The sequence below is a fragment of the Girardinichthys multiradiatus genome, chromosome 17 (genome assembly GCF_021462225.1).
Source record: "Girardinichthys multiradiatus isolate DD_20200921_A chromosome 17, DD_fGirMul_XY1, whole genome shotgun sequence".
Lineage (NCBI taxonomy): Eukaryota > Metazoa > Chordata > Actinopteri > Cyprinodontiformes > Goodeidae > Girardinichthys > Girardinichthys multiradiatus.
The window spans coordinates 16,787,517-16,809,611 of NC_061809.1; the positions used below are offsets into that span (position 1 = coordinate 16,787,517).

The 22,095-nt window shown below is 40.3% G+C and overlaps 1 protein-coding gene across 1 annotated transcript in view; it reads left to right on the plus strand.

Annotated features, from left to right (window-relative positions):
- The first annotated feature begins 359 nt into the window (after positions 1-359).
- The window catches only part of wnk1b (WNK lysine deficient protein kinase 1b), a 113,716-nt gene continuing 91,980 nt past the window's right edge, over positions 360-22,095 (plus strand). The window contains exons 1-2 of the mRNA XM_047389067.1: positions 360-920; positions 5,932-7,461. Of these exons, the coding sequence (XP_047245023.1) occupies positions 6,526-7,461 (936 nt within the window). The 5' untranslated portion in view covers positions 360-920; positions 5,932-6,525. The remainder of the gene's footprint in view (positions 921-5,931; positions 7,462-22,095) is intronic.

The window sequence follows — 22,095 nt, forward strand, 5'->3', positions numbered from 1 at the left end:
AAACGCAGTTTTATTTTTGTAGTAATATGTTTTTTTGTTTACTGGTATAATTTATGATTAGTATTTTAAGATTTTTACATGTATGTTACATTTATATGTTTAATATAAAGACAAATCTTGTTGTACTTCAATATTTTTAAAGGAACCCACTTCTTAAAGGCTGTATTTTCTGAAACAATCGTATTTCTTCCCATGATAAATAAAAATGTCATTTTTTTCAGGAGGTTCTAATTTTAAATTGTGCTGTTTTATTTTGAAAGGCAGACGCGTTTCCGCTACCCTCCGGCTGGACAGTCTGAACTTGATGCGTCTCCGCTGTGTGAAAGCCCAACCATTGCCTTGACGAGTCATCACTGGAGAGGACCCCAGAGCAGACTGAGCCGCTGAGTAACAGCTTTAAAACGGGGAATATCAGATCGTCACAGCGGATTTATCGCATCCCACATGCCTCAAGGAGCAAAACGGTTGCAGAAGCGGACCGGACTTCCATGCAGATTGTGGTTTTGCATCTTTGAGTGAAGCTGTGTTTTTTTTTTTTTTTTTTTTTTTGGTCCGGACCCGAACGCAGACAACCCCAAAAGAGACAGACAGTAAAGTAGTACCAGAGCCGCCACTACATTGGTGAGCAAACTTGGCATCTCTGCGCGGTGGGAGGTGTCTGTTTGTCGGCTTCAGCTTGCTGCGCGCACCGCTGGCAGGGAGCTCTTTTAAAACGGGGTTCATGTTTCTGTAATTTTTCCCATCTTTGTGCGCTTTTAATTCTGCAACCAACTGTGGCTTTAATGTGACGCACCGTACCGACATTTGTGCTGAGTGCCGAAGAGAATTCCCACTGCAGAGGAGTTCAGTAAAGGCTTGGTTATTCAAGTTTTTACCTTCAGACTTGAACGGTGCCAGCACAACCAACACCAATGTGATAGGTAATGGTTCATTTAGTTTTATTAAAGCCGGAACTAGTCACTGTTCACGTCTTGTTTTAGTCTGTGAGATACAGTTGGCAGGATAGCCTGGTTTGTGAGTTCCTCAACAGGCAGCAGTGAATCCCGCAGGGCTGCTCTGAGCTCTGCATCACTTCCAGCACAATTATCAACTGGATCCAAGTCAGCTGGACTCTTTAATACTAATGCATGCAAAAACACGTATGCAGTTTCCCAGGTTAGTTTGCCATGAGGTGCATGTTTCGTTCATGAGGTTCTCTCTGTAAATGCTCGTTCCACTGTTGACTTGGGCTCCTTGCATCTTGATTCTGCCAACAAATCTCTTTTCAGTTTGCTGGAGGCCAGCTTTCATGATGTATTTCACTGCTTATTAGCATCTAGTATGTCAGTGTGGCTGATGTAAAGGTATTAAAAGGACATAGTTTTGATAAATGCACTGATCCAGCATCTCCTGGCCGCATACCGATTTTCGTTTTTCTTTGAGGTCTGGCTTGCCACTTATGATTTTGGGTTGCATTGTTTGTTTTTGTGCCTGATGACTATAACACACGAAAAGGAAAACAATGTTTTGCTGTTTCTTTGATAGAGGTAGTAGATTTGAATCCTACATTAAATGATTAAATAACAAGATTTTTAATCTTTAATCTTAGTTTTGCTGCATTTAATAAATCAATCAGTGAGAGTGGTAGGCCTATAAACACATCAACCAGCAGCATGGACTCTGTTTCTAAGTTTATTACAGACAGATAATGTTTGGGGGCATATGGTTTAATACATAAATGAATCCGATCTTGTAATTCTGACATTTTCCTTTTGATTCAAAACGCCTGCCTCACAGAGTTTGGAATAATTTTCCCTTGATCAGCTTGGTGACTGCCAGGTCAAATACTGAAAAAAATCAAATGATTGTTTAAGTCTTTAAGTTATTATTTACTAAAAACAGTTGTAATGGTATAGTCGGACACTTTTACTGACTACTCGGGCATTGCTTTCTGCCATCTAACTAAAAGGGCTTTAAACCATAGTCTGAAAGAAAGTTACTGGTTTTTAAATGGAAACTTTAAAACCTTGATATACATTGATACAGGTAACAAACACCCCTATCTTCTCCTTAGTTCCTGTTAAATATCTGCAAATTAAAACAACAAAGTCTTTGTTACCGGAGGTCCTTGTGGTAATATGATGTCATATGTTTTAGGTTGTGAATACTTAAGGATTCAGGTCTAACATTGTCCCAAATCAGACAGCGGGCAGGATCCCAGAAGCTGCTCTGCTGTTCGCCCGCGATGCACACATGAATCAGGCACCAGGAGAGCAGTTGTCCACTCAGAGAGTGCTACGCTGCTGCGGTTGTGTTTTGTGATTTAGACGAAACTTGCCCAGTAATATGCTTTGGTCAGAACAGCGCTCTCATTCTTTAATTGTCCGTTCATTCAGTCCGTGTCATCTCCTTCTGAGGGATTACCTCACCTCTTCATTGTGGGAGGCATTCACAGGGGCAGACAGTGCAGCACCTGGGACTTGAGACATCTGGTTGAATAAATTACCTCTCTTAACCTCAAGGGCGGCCTGCGCAATCTGCTGTATTATGCCACGCTAATTTTAAAACCTGTCCATTACACATGTAACTGAACAGCACACATGGCTGCACAAACAAGCTGATTGGACATGCTGCCCTCAAGCATACACCTACTGCGGACCTTTAAGCTGAAAGATATGATGTAGCCTTGATGGTCTTATGAACGGAAAATTACCTTGGATGTTTTAGATTTAGTTCTGCAAGATAGGAAATACTTGTGGCTTTTTTGCATTCTTTACAACATAAAATATCACCACACCAGCTGGAACGGTAATAAGAGAGTGGTTTGTCAAGTTGTTAATTTACTGACACATTTTATTCAGCGTTGATGAAACCTCTGATTTATCGAAGACTGGTTTGACTGGGAAAAAAACCCCTCAGATGAGTGATAGAAAATATGTTCACAGCTCCATCATCGCAAAAGGAAAACAGCTGCTGTACCTCTGTGCCAGTGATGATTAGAGCAGAAGTTATCTGAAAGCTGTTTTGTAAGGCTACCAGCAAATTCAGTAAGCATATTCCCTTACCCCTCGCGCTGCCTGTAATTCAGAATGCTGAGTAATATATCGAGGGCGCTGTCCTCACTAGTTCAGCTAGTATCTGTACAGTCCTTCTCTCCATGTCACTTCGAGCCCCCCCCCCCCTCTTATGTTAAGCTGCTGAATTGCTACAGGCTAGCCTAACCCTGAGGTCAGTCAGGCCGCTGCTGTGTCTGTGGGCTAAATTTAGAACATGGAGCAATTAGGCACACACTAGCTACATCAGTCTAATGCACTAACAGTACAGAGGCACCTGGGATGCAAATCATCTTCCTACATGATGACCCACACTATCATACTTCTCAAATTTCCTGATTGCCTAGTTTTATTGATTTCAAGTCCCTCTGTAAAAATAATGTACTGCTTTCTGTTATAATTGGCTGTGTTTAGCAACCAAATAATTTGTACAAAGTGTGAAAGAAATATTTTTTTGTGGTCTGACAAGATCACAAAAACGATTATTTTGGCTGTGGGTAAAATTCTTCCTCACTCTTTTTTGGCAACTCTGGTTAAATATGCGTAACATGCCTTAAAATAAATGCATCTATTCCTGTTTCGGTGGAGCATAAATACGACATGACAAAGTGGCCTATTTCTTTTAGCCATTCTTCAAAATGGGAAAGATAAGAGAAAATGCCATTCGAGTAAGTCTGGAAACTTCTACAAGAAAATAGCTTCTCACAGAAATGTGCCCATGTTTGTCTAGGGTTCCTTAGCAACCAATACATGCGAACTACATGCCAATCGTCTGGGGAGCATGTTAGGAAAAAATACTTTTCTGTCCTACCATCAAAAACATAAACAGGTAGTTTGCACAGCTGTACTGGGACTTTAACTGTAACAAGTGTTTTGGTCAGATGAGACTGAGTATGACCTTTTCTGTAACAAACACTCCAGGTGGATCTGGTGGGAAACTTTGAGGCTTAATGTATGGAAAAGTACCTTAAGGTGTGCTGTTGAGCATGGTAGATCTCTGATGCTGCGAGCTTTTCTCTCATGCACAGTCAGGAGGACGGTAAAGGGGACGAAAATAACCAAAGCTTAATGTTAGAAAGCTTTGGGTCTCTTAATCTGCATGACTCAAATGTACAGGTCCTTCTCAAAATATTAGCATATTGTGATAAAGTTCATTATTTTCTATAATGTAATGTTGAAAATTTAATATTCATATATTTTAGATTCATTGCACACTAACTGAAATATTTCAGGTCTTTTATTGTCTTAATACGGATGATTTTGGCATACAGCTCATGAAAACCCAAAATTCCTATCTCACAAAATTAGCATATTTCATCCGACCTATAAAAGAAAAGTGTTTTTATTACAAAAAACGTCAACCTTCACATAATCATGTACAGTTATGCACTCAATACTTGGTCGGGAATCCTTTTGCAGAAATGACTGCTTCAATGCGGCGTGGCATGGAGGCAATCAGCCTGTGGCACTGCTGAGGTCTTATGGAGGCCCAGGATGCTTCGATAGCGGCCTTTAGCTCATTCAGAGTGTTGGGTCTTGAGTCTCTCAACGTTCTCTTCACAATATCCCACAGATTCTCTATGGGGTTCAGGTCAGGAGAGTTGGCAGGCCAATTGAGCACAGTGATACCATGGTCAGTAAACCATTTACCAGTGGTTTTGGCACTGTGAGCAGGTGCCAGGTCGTGCTGAAAATTGAAATCTTCATCTCCATAAAGCTTTTCAGCAGATGGAAGCATGAAGTGCTCCAAAATCTCCTGATAGCTAGCTGCATTGACCCTGCCCTTGATAAAACACAGTGGACCAACACCAGCAGCTGACACGGCACCCCAGACCATCACTGACTGTGGGTACTTGACACTGGACTTCTGGCATTTTGGCATTTCCTTCTCCCCAGTCTTCCTCCGGTCTCTGGCACCTTGATTTCCGAATGACATGCAGAATTTGCTTTCATCCGAAAAAAGTACTTTGGACCACTGAACAACAGTCCAGTGCTGCTTCTCTGTAGCCCAGGTCAGGCGCTTCTGACGCTGTTTCTGGTTCAAAAGTGGCTTGACCTGGGGAATGCGGCACCTGTAGCCCATTTCCTGCACACGCCTGTGCACGGTGGCTCTGGATGTTTCTACTCCAGACTCAGTCCACTGCTTCCGCAGGTCCCCCAAGGTCTGGAATCGGCCCTTCTCCACAATCTTCCTCAGAGTCCGGTCACCTCTTCTCGTTGTGCAGCGTTTCTGCCACACTTTTTCCTTCCCACAGACTTCCCACTGAGGTGCCTTGATACAGCACTCTGGGAACAGCCTATTCGTTCAGAAATTTCTTTCTGTGTCTTAGCCTCTTGCTTGAGGGTGTCAATAGTGGCCTTCTGGACAGCAGTCAGGTCGGCAGTCTTACCCATGATTGGAGTTTTGAGTGATGAACCAGGCTGGGAGTTTTAAAGGCCTCAGGAATCTTTTGCAGGTGTTTAGAGTTAACTCGTTGATTCAGATGATTAGGTTCATAGCTCGTTTAGAGACCCTTTTAATGATATGCTAATTTTGTGAGATAGGAATTTTGGGTTTTCATGAGCTGTATGCCAAAATCATCCGTATTAAGACAATAAAAGACCTGAAATATTTCAGTTAGTGTGCAATGAATCTAAAATATATGAATATTAAATTTTCAACATTACATTATGGAAAATAATGAACTTTATCACAATATGCTAATATTTTGAGAAGGACCTGTATCTAGGGACATTCTTGCATGTATTTCCTGGGGGTGCCAATAATTCTGTAAAGTGCTTCTATTTAGATCAGTAAATAGTGAAGAAATCAATCAAATAGGACTCATTAATTCTGAATTGTATGTGCAAAAATAATTATACACGTTAACTTTTCTTGTGTTTTTTTTTTTACTTTTAGTGACAAAGACTCCAGCAGACCAAGCCGGGCCAGGCCATACCAGACGGGCCAGCTACCTCTCCACAACAGTAACCTTGTTACAACCTGCCATTGAACCTTCAAAGAGATTCCTCTGTGGCCCTCAGCATCTGATCAGTCTCCAGTCCTATGTTGTGGTCGGCCTTGTCTGGATGTCGGCAGCAGGATGGCTTCTGGACTTGATTTGACCATTTACACCTCATTGCAGCGCTGGCCACGCTCCCTCTTGGACTACCTATCGTCCCCCTCCTCCCCAGTCTTTAAGCCCCCTCTTCTTACCTGGGGCCGCCCTCAGCCCTGTAAGGAAGGGCCCTATAGGAACTGTAGCTTGTCTTGTTAAAACGGCTGACGTTGCAGAGAGGAAGCAGAGTTGATAAGTCCTTACAAACGTTTACACTGAACAAGGGTTGCTGTGTTCAGTTTTCTGATACAACCAGTTGCCTTTGCTGTTTTTGAGGATCTTTCAAGTTGAGTTCTGAAGTTTACACAGGTAGCTTTGTGTAATTCCTCACTTCTTACACAAGTCCTTATTTATATTTACATTTTCTTTTTTTGTGGTTTGAGGCCTGCAGAAGAATGTCAGAGATCAGCAGCAAAGCAGTAAAATTCCTCGCCCCGATTCCTCCTGCACCCTCTGACTCCCCCTGCCAGTCACCTCAAACCCCCCACAAGAATGTGAACAGCCCTGCCAGTTCAGACTCGCACCTTGTGGAGAAGATCGGTGAGCAGCCTGAGGTGCGGCGTCGGCGCCACACCATGGAGAGGGACTCCAAAACAGCTGAGCACCGTTTCTTCCGCCGCAGTGTTATTTGTGACTCAAACGCCACAGCTTTGGACCTTCCCAGCAAAGCGGCCGTGCTTCTCACCTCACCCCCAGACTGTGAAGGAACCCCCCTGTTCTTGTCCCCGCAGAGCTTTAGACCAGATGAACAAGAGCCTGACGGCGAGAAGAACTCAGGAGGGTCTTTTCTGCAAAGTACTGGCCTTCAGCCTTACTCCGGCCTTGGTTTGATGGTTACACAAGGGCACGTACAGCATGCTGAGGGAGATTTAGATCTAAATGTTATCACTGTGGCTGTTCCCAAAAGTAATTATGGTGCAGAGGGGCCAATAAAAGAACCTGTCCCAACAGTATTGGATATTACGGACAGAAAGGTAGGCAAACAGGCTGATGTCACGTTGTGTCCCCGAGGGATTCAGGAAGCACAACGGGAGTCAAAGGATGAAAAGGTAGACGAACGCGCACTTGAGGGGAGCATTAGCAGTCCTACTGAGGAGAAGGACCGGGAGACAGAGGAAGAGAGGGGGCAAGCAAAAGCACGAGCAGAGCAGAGAGAGGCTGAGAAACGAGTGCAGGAGGATATAGAGGAGGCTGAGACGAAAGCTGTGGGGACTTCGCCGGATGGACGCTTCCTGAAATTCGACATTGAGATAGGAAGAGGGTCTTTCAAGACTGTGTACAAGGGACTCGATACGGAGACTACGGTAGAAGTGGCATGGTGTGAGCTGCAGGTAAGGCTTGACTTAAAACTGTCACTGTTGCTTTTTTTTAAGTCGGAAACTCTACTTTTGTTTATGATGAGAGATCAGTCTGATAACAACAGATAAATGGTGGAGATCAGACATCTTGGTCAAAGCAGTTTTAATTTTTCAGCGTTATTGATGAGCTTCAAAGGGACCAGTGTTATGATGACTCGCAAAAGCTTTTCACGCTTTGTGACATAACAACCACACGATTCTATGTATTTCATTGGAATTTTATGTGATAGACCAACCCAAAGAAATGAAAAGGACGAATGGTTTAAAAAATGTTATTACAAATGAAAATCATAATATACCCCTTAATAAAATTCTGCAAAACTAATTGCCCTCAGAAGTAATCTAATCAGTAAATAGCTTCAAAACAGCTTCTTAAAGACTGAGAGTACACCAGACAGGTCAAGGATAAAGTTGTGGGGAAGTCTAAAGTAGGGCTGTGGTGGAAAACTAACACCTTGGATAAACCCTTCCCACAGTGATGGTGGCTTCATGCTGTGGGGGATGCTTTTATTCAGCAGGGACAGAGAAGCTGGCCAGATTTGATGGGAAGATGTGTGAGGCAAAATACAGGTCAGTCCTGGAGGGAGACCTGTCCGGCTGCAGAAGAATTAAGACTTGGGATGAATGCTCACCTTCCAGTTGGAGAACAACCCTAAACCTTAAGCTCCAGACCAATGTCAATTGTAGGATCTGTGGCAAGACTTGTACAATAATGTCTACAGACACCTTTTATTCATTTTGGCTGTTTGCAAAGAACAATGGTGAATAATTTTGTTGATAAAATATTTCAGTCGTTGGTTCCTGCAATTCCTTTTTTTCCAAACTATATAAAAACTCATAGAATGATGACATTTTTTGTCCACCAGTACAAACAAGACTAGTTTGCTGGAAGTGAGCTCCAGTCTAATCAGGTCCATTTTAGTCGAGTGGAAAATGTGGGACAAATTGGAAAATTAACCAATGAGACTTTATCTTTATATACAGTGCATATATTTTTTTTTTTTAGGATCTTGAAACCAAAACTGAATAGGTTGTTTTCAAATAGCATGTTAATCTGCCTCTTGGTAAAACCTACCTTTAATTCAGTTTTATCTAATATTTCTATCTGTTCTTTTAAGGCCCAAAAGACTTCATATTTTAGTAAACTAAAACTAATTTAAATGCACTCTGGCTGAGACAAGCCCCAGTCAACCTGAAGCTTTAATTTCAGTGAAAGACTCCTACAAAGAGTCAGAGAATGTGAATGCCTCCACTTTATAATTACAAGCTGCCTTCTTTTAGTTTATCAGCGAAGTCTCATTTTGTGGTTATAATGTGACATATAAAAAGGTTGAAGAAGCATGGATATTTTTGCAAAACGCTGAAAGATGCTGCATTAAATTAAAATATTTAGTTTTTTGTCTGCTATGTTTTGAAAGGTCTGTTAGCAAAATTACTGCATCTCTTCCTCAGTGCTGCAGCTGAAATGCTTCTGTTTGTCTTACTCGTGGTTTGGAGGATGTCCTCCCATAGTCTTTGCTGCAGATAGTTGATTTTTTATGTCGGTGAACGGATCTTGAGGTGCAACGCACAACCACGATTACGGGTTGCGTTTTAAAAGGTTGTGCGTTTGTGGCTTTGAGGTACTCATGAGTGTGTCAGTAAAAATTCACCAAAACATGCTTGACATCTTCAAAAACCCCGTTGAAGACACGCAGCTCATAAGCATCTGGGCACCTGTCAGTCTTGTTCTTTTGCTGCATGCAGGTAAAGAGGAACAGTATGTGTTGAACACAAGGCAGGGCGGCCTGCGCTTTGTCACACAACAATGTTGCTTCATCATATCGTCCTTAAGCAAATCCTTCAAAAGCATTTGTACCAAAGACAAAGTAAGGCTTGATGTGTGGAAAGCAAACATGTCCGTGCGTGGTGTTTAGATTATTAGATGCAACAAGGAAGGGAGTCAGTGAGCAAATTTTGAGTTCTTAGCTTTTGTTTAGAAGGTGTGATCAGCAGTCCAAGATGCAGAATAACAGTGTCTACCAGTCATATGACACTCGGACTGAGTTGAGGTTTTCACAGGAGAAAGTAAACACACTGACATGGACTCACGTGGAACTGCTTGTTGCTATGCCAAGGAAACAAACATAGGATTGAAACAAAGCTTTTGGGTTATACCAGGGAGTTTGCCTTTGTCATTTCTTAATAAGCACATGCACTTTCAATCTACATTACAGATTGTTAATTAAACCAGAAACAGTCAGAAGATTGCTGTTTACTAAGTTTTGATTTTCTTGTTTTTTGTGGGGAGCATGTGCTTGTTTTGCTGTCATCTCCATCACAAGATTCTCCTCGAGTCTTTCTGAATCCCAGGGGCTCAGATGAGCTTTGCCTGATGCCTTGCGTCAAGGAGATGGTGGTTTGTTTGTCAGAAAACAAATGTTCACCCTTGGCTGAGCTTTTCTGTCACACAACTCTCATTTTCCTTCTCTATGTGTGTCGGTTATTTGGGAAAATATGGAAACCTGCCAATTCTTTACAATGTTGTGTATAATACGTCTCTATATAGTCTTGGGCTGACCTGTTTGTTTTCCTTTTAAAGGAGCTTAACTTTGTAATTTTGTAAAGTTGTCTTTTTGAACATCTTACAAAGTTTTTTGATTCTGACTGCTTAATTTTGTAGATTTTAAGTATTTTCAGACAGAAATTGGGTTTTTGGGATTCATTAAAGAAAGTTGGCAAAAATTACTTGCTGAATACCAAAAATTGCCAGAAAAGACATAATAAAAGAGAACTGCACGGTGGCTCAGTTGGTAGCATGTTCTCCCAGTGCATGTTGTGAGTTCCCTCCGGGTACTCCGGCTTTCTCCTACAGTCCAAAAACATGACTATTAGGTCAATTGGTCTCTCTCAGTTGCACTTTGGTATGAATGGATGTTGCATGGTTGTTTGTCCTGTGTGTCTCTGTGTTGCCCTGTGATGGACTGGCAACCTGTCCAGGGTGTACCCTGCCTCTCATCTGTAGATTACCGGAGATAGGCACCAGCACCCCTTCAACCCTTTTTCAGCAAGAGGGGGTTCGGCAGAGAGGGGGGGGCGAGTGCACAAGACTGAATCGGAATCAGAATCAGAAAAGCTTTATTGCCAAGTACGTTTTTGGACATACAAGGAATTTGTTTTGGCGTAGTCGGTGCAATACAGTACAAATTAAACAGTATAAACATATCTACAATATAATATAAATATATGTGCACAGTTTTAATGAAATAAAACAAACAAGAACTGATTGAGTTTTGTGTGTTTTTGTGAAGCAGTTGGTCTGAAAATGGGAAAGCATCTGAGTGGTGGATATTGGGAAGAGAAAAGTAAACTTGAAATTGGGTAAATGGGGACGTTTTGCAGAAAGGAAAGAGAGAAACATTGAAAACACATTAAACGACTGGAGCAGATCATAAAGCTTAAGTAATTTTGCTGAAATCTTTTTTTTTTTTTTTGGAGTAGTTGTTCAAACTATTAATTTATTAAAATGCGACAGCCATCAGACTCCAGTCTGAACGGTTCACGACCCCAAAACGACCCATATGCACAGAAGGAGAATGTAGACGTCACACAGCAGCACACTGCTTACGGAAGTAATAACTGATGTCGCCTTCTCTGTGTTATCATTAAGTTATTGAGCAATGGGAGCCACTTCACCTATTCTGTAAACATCTTCCTCAAGGTTTAGGAGTGTATTCATAATTAGATGAGTAAACCATAGTTGCAGCCTCCGCTCTAATTCTTCCCAAAGGTGTTCAGCAAGGTTGAGGTCAAGACTGTGCAGGACCGTCAAGTTTCTCCACAACAAACTTTATATACCTGTAGCCATGGAAGTGACTGGAACTCTATAATTCAGTGATTTTGTGGTGTGACCCAATACTTTAGACAATATAGTGTAGCTCAGTTTCATGCCCCGAGGGGTAACTTCTCCATATCTTTGAGGTTACTTTTCCAGCTTTTAGAAATTACTTTCCTGTGTTTATGAGGTACTTTCCTGGAACTTTCAAGGAACTTACTGGTCACTTTCCAATAACTTAAAGGGCACTTTAGTAGAATTTACCAGGTGCTTTTCCTGAAGTTACAGGTCACTCTTCTTCAATTTAAGAAATTACTTTCTGGATCTAAGAGATTATCTTCCGGGTCTTAGAGCATCTGTCCCACCGACCAACCAACCATTAAATTTCTGGAATTTATCTGTTACTTTCCAGAACTTACCAATTGCTTCCTGGGAAATTACTGGTTATTTTCCTGGAAGTTACCAATTCCTTTCCTGGAAGTTACTCTAGTAATTTCAGCAAGCAGGCTTTGTAGGCGATGTTTAACAGGTTACTTTCCTCATGCTTACTGGGTATCTTTCTGGAAAGTGCCTTGTAAATTCTAGAAATTAATCACTAAGTTTTGGAAAAGTAACCACTAACTTCCAGGAACGTTTTTGCTGAAGTACTGAATGTACCACATACAGGTCCTCAAAATATTAGCATATTGTGATAAAGTTCATTATTTTCCATAATGTAATGATGAAAATTTAACATTCATATATTTTAGATTCATTGCACACTAACTGAAATATTTCAGGTCTTTTATTGTCTTAATACGGATGATTGTGGCATACAGCTCATGAAAACCCAAAATTCCTATCTCCCAAAATTAGCATATTTCATCCGACCAATAAAAGAAAAGTGTTTTTCATACAAAAAACGTCAACCTTCAAATAATCATGTACAGTTATGCACTCAATACTTGGTCGGGAATCCTTTTGCAGAAATGACTGCTTCAATGCAGCGTGGCATGGAGGCAATCAGCCTGTGGCACTGCTGAGGTCTTATGGAGGCCCAGGATGCTTCGATAGCAGCCTTTAGCTCATCCAGAGTGTTGGATCTTGAGTCTCTCAACGTTCTCTTCACAATATCCCACAGATTCTCTATGGGGTTCAGGTCAGGAGAGTTGGCAGGCCAATTGAGCACAGTGATACCATGGTCAGTAAACCATTTACCAGTGGTTTTGGCACTGTGAGCAGGTGCCAGGTCGTGCTGAAAAATGAATTCTTCATCTCCATAAAGCTTTTCAGCAGATGGAAGCATGAAGTGCTCCAAAATCTCCTGATAGCTAGCTGCATTGACCCTGCCCTTGATAAAACACAGTGGACCAACACCAGCAGCTGACACGGCACCCCAGACCATCACTGACTGTGGGTACTTGACACTGGACTTCTGGCATTTTGGCATTTCCTTCTCCCCAGTCTTCCTCCAGACTCTGGCACCTTGATTACTGAATGACATGCAGAATTTGCTTTCATCCGAAAAAAGTACTTTGGACCACTGAGCAACAGTCCAGTGCTGCTTCTCTGTAGCCCAGGTCAGGCGCTTCTGCCGCTGTTTCTGGTTCAAAAGTGGCTTGACCTGGGGAATGCGGCATCTGTAGCCCATTTCCTGCACACGCCTGTGCACGGTGTCTCTGGATGTTTCTACTCCAGACTCAGTCCACTGCTTCCGCAGGTCCCCCAAGGTCTGGAATCGGCCCTTCTCCACAATCTTCCTCAGGGTCCGGTCACCTCTTCTCGTTGTGCAGCGTTTTCTGCCACACGTTTTCCTTCCCACAGACTTGCCACTGAGGTGCCTTGATACAGCACTCTGGGAACAGCCTATTCGTTCAGAAATGTCTTTCTGTGTCTTACCCTCTTGCTTGAGGGTGTCAATAGTGGCCTTCTGGACAGCAGTCAGGTCGGCAGTCTTACCCATGATTGGGGTTTTGAGTGATGAACCAGGCTGGGAGTTTTAAAGGCCTCAGGAATCTTTTGCAGGTGTTTAGAGTTAACTCGTTGATTCAGATGATTAGGTTCATAGCTCGTTTAGAGACCCTTTTAATGATATGCTAATTTTGTGAGATAGGAATTTTGGGTTTTCATGAACTGTATGCCAAAATAATCCGTATTAAGACAATAAAAGACCTGAAATATTTCAGTTAGTGTGCAATGAATCTAAAATATATGAATGTTAAATTTTCATCATTACATTATGGAAAATAATGAACTTTATCACAATATGCTAATATTTTGAGAAGGACCTGTATGTTCTGGAAAGTAACTTTCAATGTGCTAAGAAGTATGAGCTGTATTATGTAGTTCTCCCCATATTTCTTATTTCATTATCAACTCCATATTAAGTTAAACTTAAACTAAGATCCGGTGTAGATTAGCTATATCCTCCACTATTTGCTTTGCAATAACACAACTTTAAAAGATGAAAACAACAAATGGTCAAGTTTCTATAAGGCAAAACTAAAGGAATTACAGGGTGTACAGCACTTTAAAAAGTATAATTTGACTTAATGATACTTTGTGTAACCTAAGTAGTGAAATTTGTGGTGAGTTGTGTAAATGCATGCAGGAACAAAGTTTTCCACACTGCCCTCCTTTAATCCCCTTTAGTGTGTCTCTGTCAAAGATGACAGAACAACTGCTGACATGTGACAGAAAGTTGAGAGTAAAGTTACATGCGTACGCATGCACCCACCATTCAACCAATCACATTCCCTCTCTGGGTTGGCATGGCAACTGGAGATCTTTGAGAGATATGATCATCAAGTTTTGACTGAATTTCTGAATGTGCATTTGTTCTAAGTCCAGCATGTGTTAGGGTTTTTGATTGATAGTTGGATTGAGGTAGTTGGCTTTTTAACATCCCTCGTCATTTGATCTTATCCAGGTTTGCTTTTATTGCTGTAAAAATTTTTAGATGGATGGAAACACAGCTGGAGAGGAGCTGACAGTCTGCTTAAGCTTTAAGCAAACTCTGATGATGAATAGACAGTGGTGAGGAGGAAGAAGGTCACCCAGGAGGTTATCTAAATGGGCCTTGTTAGTTTGGATGGGAGAGAGAAGGCAGATACAGGTGACCTGGGGTGAAAATAATCCCTGAAGGGTTTTATTTTAGGAGATTTAAATCATGTTTCTGTTTACTTTAGTTTCCAAGCCTAATGTAAATTTCTTTGAATTAGATTGGAGAGAAAAACCTGTGAATGGGATTCTTGTGCTTTTACTCTATGGCAATATAGTTGTTTCAGCATCGGTTCAGCAGAGAGGGTCGAGTGCACAAGACTCAGTGAAATAAAACAAACAAAAACTGATTGAGTCTTGTGTGTTTTTGTAAGGCAGCTGGAATGAAAATGGGAAAGCCTCTGAGTGATGGATATGGGAAGAGAGAAGTAAACTTGAAATTGGGTAAATGAGGAAGATTTGCAGAAAGGAAAGAGATAACCATCCGACCCATCAGCTCTAGAAGATGCTAAGATTTCTTTTATAACCACAGAAGCACACCACAGATAAGTCATTGCCCAGCATGAGCACACATTCGCTTCTCCTGGCCTATCATGGCATAAAATTTTACATAGCCAACATGCATTTTCTGACTTCAGAACATTTCTGGGATTCATAAAGGTTGAAAATTATATACACAAGCCCAAATATACGACCCAATTGTTTTTGAGTAAATTGTTTTAACAAATCTGTACCACATGCTTTCATACATCAGCTTTCACAATCTGCTGTATGCCACATCTGAATAACTTATTTAATAAAATATTAAATTAATTTCATATAAACAACCTTGAATGTATAATTGTGACCCTGTGTGGATTACAAGAAAATATTAAAATAAATAGTCTCTTAAAAATCACTGTTGTGTAATCACCCCATCCTGAAGAAAAAAGCTGTTGAAATAAATCATTAAAAGCCTAAGATTCTTATAACATTCATGCCCATGATGATTTTTGTGTTAACCTTTTGCCAGGACTGCATCACCCATGTCTCATGGTGGCAATTATTCGTGTTAACCTAATATGGGCATTTACAGGGACTGGGGAATGGACTGAAGAGGTTCAATGAAATGAAATTACCAAGGAGTGTTTTTCTTTCTGGTAAAAAGAAGCCTTCTCAATGCTTTTTCTTATTATGTTGTACCATAAAGTGCTGTCACGTGGTGAGCATTTTAGTTTAACTTAAAGCGCTTGTCCAGAAGTAATATTTTTAAAAGATAAGCCCACCATCTACCATGTCTGAAGTCATAGGTTTCTGTTGGAGGGAGTGCAGTATGACTAGGGAATATTTTGATCCAGAAATTATTTATGAGTACACATGTATAAAATAATGCAGTGAAGGATAAATCAGCTCAGATTACGACAGGTCTGCAGAATCGAGGTGTTAGAGATTTTCAAAGGTTCAAATTTCCCTGACAAAACTGCAGCAAAACTAAACCTCTAGCAAAGGCTGCCCTGGCCTGTTAGGTTTGTGAAGTTGCTCTAACGGCCTTCACTGAAAACGCACAGACGTGCATAATAAAGGAATGGAAACTGTGTTCGCATTGTAAATGTATTCTTGTAAATGTTCTAAATGCCTGCTACAAATAACTTCCCCTTCCTTCTTACGATCTGAGAAAATGCCTTTTATGTGCATGTAAACGAAGGTGTGTGTGTGTGTGTGGACAGTTGGGATTTGGCTCTAGTTGTGGGTTTATGTTTACATACTGCTCACATTTGGGGATCATCTCCTTAATTATAAGGCTAAACATCACTTGTGGTTGATTTTAAAGATTTCGAGATTTTGGGTACTTTTCTTTGGACTTTTAAAGCAATGTTATTGGTTGTTGGAAGTAATTTATAAACCTGAGAAGAAAGACCAAAGCGTGATGAGTGTTTTCTCAGGGTGGAAACCCTCAAACAGCTGCCCCGCTGTTTGTAAAAGGCTTGTACCTTTCAAAGGATTAGCGTCTAATGTTTATTACAAGTCAATTATGTTTTTATTTACATAACCTCAGATTACAACGCAATTGAGCTGAGGGCACAATATGGTCAAGACCTTGGATGAAAAAACACCTTAAAACTGCAGTTTTTCTTCTCTAATAAAATCAACTGAATGCTATGTTTCAACCAGCAGCGCGAGTGTCTTTTCTGTCTCGTAAACTACAGGAATGAAGGGTATCAGGGAGATTTTTCAGGAGTAGATGTCAAAAAGAGAATGGAGCTGAAGGTTTTGCACACAAAGCATTCCACATCTTAGCCTTGGAGCGTGAAAACGCACACGGCAAGGATGTTTTTGCTTGTATGAGGCCACAGAGCGGACTTGAAAAGGCAAATGCCTTAGGCTGAGGTTATATGGGATGCCACTTTGTTTTTGTTTTTTTAGAATACGGGGAACGTGAAAGAAAAGAAGAGGATGTACAGGCTCAGAAAAGTACAGTCCTGTAAAACAGTATTCAACCTATGGTGTTATATCTTTCCTGTTGATCTCTTTCGTACTACTTTATGTTGTCGGACAGGTTCTGTTTGGGAGATTTTTTGATTCTATAGGTCTGAAATTAATCAGTGTGACTAGTGAAATTAAGCTAAGCTTTCCAAAAATATGGTTAATCACAGTTTCTTCGTGATTTAACAAGATAAGCGATAACTTTAACAAGCTATGCTACATTTTATTTCCTGGCATAAATCTAGATTGTGTGTTTAGGATAATTTTCCTGTTAGAACAGCCATATCTGCCAAAGATGGAATTTAAATGAAAAAATCATTTATTAATCCCGAAGGGAAATTAAACCATGGATCGGTTTGAGGTGAGGTTGAAGAATTTGGAGGTAGTCCTTCATCATCCCATTCACCGTGTGCAATCTGTCAGTACAATTTACAGTGCAACATGCCCCACAACATGCCTCTGCCACCACTATGCTTGACAGTTATTACAACCCTCTTAGATTTAAAATCCTCACCTTTTGTCTTACTTCTCTGATTTTGGATAATTTGGTTAAGTTCTTTTCAATTTTGATGCTTTTACTTATTACATCCTGCTTTTTCTCATTGCTTTTTTTTGTTCTGTCAGTAACCAGCTGTGAGTTGCAAAAAAAAAAAAAAAAGAAGGGAATGTTCCTCTTCCTCCAATGTAAATCATCCCAGTCTTCATTCACTCACATTACCCTCTGGTTGATGTGTGTGTTTAAACACCAGAGTTTCCCCCTGACGCTGAGCTGAAAGGTCAGGCCACTCTGCCTTCAGGAATTTCATTAGTATCGATTTCAGGGTCGAATGGCCTACCCTTCAGTTTGTGTGGCATTATTTGTGAAAAAACTAGAACTTTTGACAGACGTTTGGCTGCGACTGTGAAGAGGTGTGTGCGCTTGTGCATGCCAGTTTGATGAAGAAGCTGAAGAGTTTTGCCACCTTCTAAATAAAGTCATGTTGCAAAAGAAGAGCTGTGAGATTGAAATAGTGGGAGATGAAAGATGTAGCAGAAAGTGGTCTGTGTGTCTCAGAATAACAGAATGTGTGTTCAGTGATGATTTTTGATGATTAGAGTTTGGTTTAATTGAAAACATTGTGTGTGTGTGTGTGTGTGTGTGTGTGTGTGTGTGTGTGTGTGTGAGGGGTTATGTGAGGACAGTGAATGCATCATGCAGATGTTGAATGACTTCCTTTGAGACATTTTTTCTTCTGTCTTCTGTTCTTTCTTTCTGCCTGTTCTTCGTGTATATTTCCTTTGTCTCAGTCTGGATCAATTCCTGTTTTTCTCATTACTTTCTCTTTTTAATCTGCTTTTCTTACTGTCTTATATGAAGCTTTCTCTGCTTAGTTCATACATTGTATAATGTATCTGGGCAATGAATTATTACAGTTCCTTTGAAACAGTATTCAGACCCCTTGAACCTTTCCAGGCAGCATATTTATCAAGTCGAAAGACTGATAAAAAGTTGTCAAATATTTTTACAAATAAATATAAATCCACCCAAGCTTTGAAAACTACTTTTTGCTGCAATTAAAGCTGCAGGGGTTATGTCAGATCAGGTTCAGGAGTTTTATGGTTTATGAACAGCAGTTTTGAAGTCTTATAACAGATCCTTAATTTGGATTAGGTTTGGACAGTGACTAGGTCGTTTTTGAGTGTCTCGTTGCTGAAAAGCGCCATATAAATAAACATACCTTACCTTACCTTTAACACACAAACACTTTTTGAAATAAACCACTCCTTTTGCTTTCTTTATAAAAGCATCCCAAAGCACAATGCTGCAATCACCATGCTTCGTCATGGGAATGGTTTGTTCTGGGTTTTTCTTGTGTGTTATTTGTCATTTTGTAAGAAGGCCAAAAAATTAAATGTTGGTCTCATGTGACTGGAGCACCTTCTTCCGTTGACTGCTCTGTTTCCTATATGGCTTTTGGAAAACTGCAACTTTTTTTTTTTTTTACTTTCCTACAAAAATAGCTTTGTTTTCACAACTTTTCTATAAAGACTATATTTCTGGAGCACAATAGATGCTCATACCTGAGCTGTGGATTTTTGCAGCTCCTCCAGAGTTAAGGTGCATATATCATATTCCTTCCACTTAACAATTATTAACTATTTGGTTTTGGACTAATAGTTAAAATCCCAGTAAAGTTTTGATAAATATATATATTAATTTAGGTTTAGATCAAAATAAAAATGAAATTCTGCACTTTATCTTAAAATGCAGCCTAAACCTGAACAGGCCCACTGCGACCCAAATTTCTGTCTGAAAGTGTTTGCTTGATTGGCGAAAAGCGGAGAAGTCTTATGGTGCCTGTGTGTTGCCAGGGCATTTTTAAACAATACTGACATTGTGAAGGTAAGCACTTCCCGGAAATCCAGAGCCATGATTGGCTAACAGCTGCAGATCAGAAATTGGCTACTGGGTCACATTGTTTTTTAGCTTGAAATGAAAAAATGTCAGATCAGACTCAGGATCTCCTGAAACTGCATATAGTTTTGAAACTGCACAGGAACTTTAGAGGTCATATCCTGCACTTCAAATGTCTTGTTGCTGTTGTAGAGCGAGACTGAAACTGCGATAACGGTTGTAAGGGATGCTTTACTTTTTCTGCTTTAAATTTTGTGACCTGTTACATCTAAAAAAAAAAAAAACAAATCCCTAATGTACCCAGGTCAACATGTTTTTACTAACAAACTAAATACAAAACTGCATCCAACTTTTTGCGTGCATTATCTGTTGCATTTCTGTTAATGAGTAAGGAATTTTTCCCGCTGGTAGTTTAACATCCGTTTCTGCTTGGGGAATTATCCTTATTCCTTATTCCAGTGAAAGAGGAATTTAGTTGGTACAGGATTGTAAAAATGGGATTTGTGGTGATTGGGCTCTATAAATTAAAGCCACTGGTGTTTGATGGAAATAAGGAGTTGACTGTTTATCTGTTCATCTGAACTTTCTGCATTTTTTATGATTGCAGTTTTCTTTTGTCTTTGCTGATGCCCAAAACAATAATCAAATGTACAGCATCCTCCATCTTTGAGTTTACCTAAAATTAAAAGTAACATTTGTTTGGTGTTGGGACAGTAGCACCCATTAGCATTGTTTGCTCTAAGTAATTTTCTTTGTTCCATAGTATATAGTAAGGACCCAGTGCTTCTATGTTTAGTTGTGTCTCTTTCCTGAACTGTATCATTGACAGCGATATTGTCACCCCTTAAGCTATCCCATAGAAAGTATACATAGCCCAGTGTTTCTGTGTTTAACTGTGGCTCATTCCTGTAGAGAATCAGATCTATTGCTGCCTTTAACTTTGTGTGATTTCCTTGTCTATTTGCTATAGAACGTAATCCAGGCCCAGTTCTTCCATGTTTAGCTGTGTCTCTTTTATTGAGGAAGTCATTGGCAGAGTAATGACTGCCATTAAAACTGTGCTTATTGTTTTTTTTTCTTATGAAATAGGAAGTACTCCTGATCTAGAGCCACTATGTTGTGTTACCTTCCTGAACAGTGTCATTGTGGCCATTAACATTGTGTGCTCTGAATTGTTTTTCTTTCTTCCATAGAAAGTACACCCTGCCTGATGCTGCTTTGTAAAGTTGTATCTCTTCCCTGGATAAAGTTACTGATAGTTCTATTACTGCCTCAAACTTTTTGTACTCTCCTTGTTTTCCATTCAAGGTACTCCTGGCCCAGTGCTTGTGTTTAACTGTGCATATTTTCCTTATTTTATTTTTTCCCCATTTAATTATTTTTCTTGTCCTTTTTGGAGAGAGTTGTTGCCAGAGCCGTTTGCTTCTCTTACCTTGAAATTTTTGTTCTTCTTCTCTTTTGTTTCTTTCCTTTAGAAAGTACTCCTTACTCAGTGCCTGTGACGTTTTTCCTTTCCCAGTACTACAGTATCTTTAAAAAAGGGATAAAAGTAACAGACCCAGTGTGGGTTTCCTCCTATTTTTGCCCAGGGACATTGCAATGCAAATGAACATTACGTCATCAAACAGAGAGTAGAGTGACAGTTGATGTACTTTATTATAGTGCATTTCTTTTCAAATAGTTGTCAATATATGCTATATTTGGCTGTAATTTTTACATAGTGTACTTTAAGTTTCTACTTTTCTCTTGTGCAGTTGACTCAACCTCGTGTCAAAACAAAAAGAATCACCAGGAATCAGGAAAACATTGATGTACATTGTGGTAAATGCCAAACCTGTTCAGCGGGAAATGGCTGTTGACTGTTAAAATAAGATCAAATGACAGTTGTTAATAAAATATCTGGCTCGCCTGAGTGCTTGTTTAATATACCTGTGCATCTGCTTTGAAATGTGGATGGGAGGTGTGTGACCTCGGTCTAAAATAGACAACTGCCAGTTGTCTGAATCAGCGTAAATTGACCTGGGGTGCATACACAGGCTGCTTGATCGACAACTGTGTGTGGGTGGGTGGATGTGAAAATCTGTTGTGTGTCGTTTTATTTGTGTTTAGTCTGCTTTTGCTTTTGTCTGCGTCCTGACTACACAGGCTGTTCTGCTGTGTGTGCCTCATTCAGTCAGTAGGTTTATAGGATGTGTGAGGGAACTCCCGTTTGGCTCTTTGTGGTAAACCTCTTATGCTGTGTGTTTGATGAGGGGGCAGGTCCCTGGTTTCATTGTATCCCTCCCAGATTCCCTACATTCCTCTGATAAGATGTCATCTCTCAGTAAAATAGTTTGGGGTGTGCAGATAAAACAATGACACTGACCCTGACACTCCCCCACCCCACCTTGACCCCCTGTCCAGATTATACTGTCTTATACTGTCTCCATTTATTCACTACAGTGGTACTACTTTACATTCCTGAGAGGTTATATAACAGAATGAAAGTTTTTTTCTTGATTGTCTGTGAAAAAATATACTTGGCCCATTCAGCTGCAATCACTTGTGCTAATCAGAACTTAAGAGCAGTCATACTGATGCATGCTGACTGTGTTTTCCTGTATTGTTTTTCTTATTATTATTTTTATTTTTGTCACTTGCCCTCCCATTCTGTGTTTTTCCATCTCTGCTATCCTTCATGACCTTAAGCTTTTGAGGGAGCGATAGAAAGAGGGAGCACAGTAAGAGAGGGGAGATGTTTTTTTCTTTAGCCCTATAAATAGCAGCAGAGTGTCATCTGCTGAGCCATAACTGGAGCAGAATGAGAGAGAACAGGGTTTGGCTGCAAACTAGGGTATATGTGTCTTAGACTCTATTGTTTCCAAGTGTGTAAAGTTGTACTTTCTACATTTGTCCCTCTTTTTTTTTTTTTGCTTAGAGAAAGTAGGTTGGGAAAATATTACAAAAACCTTTAGAA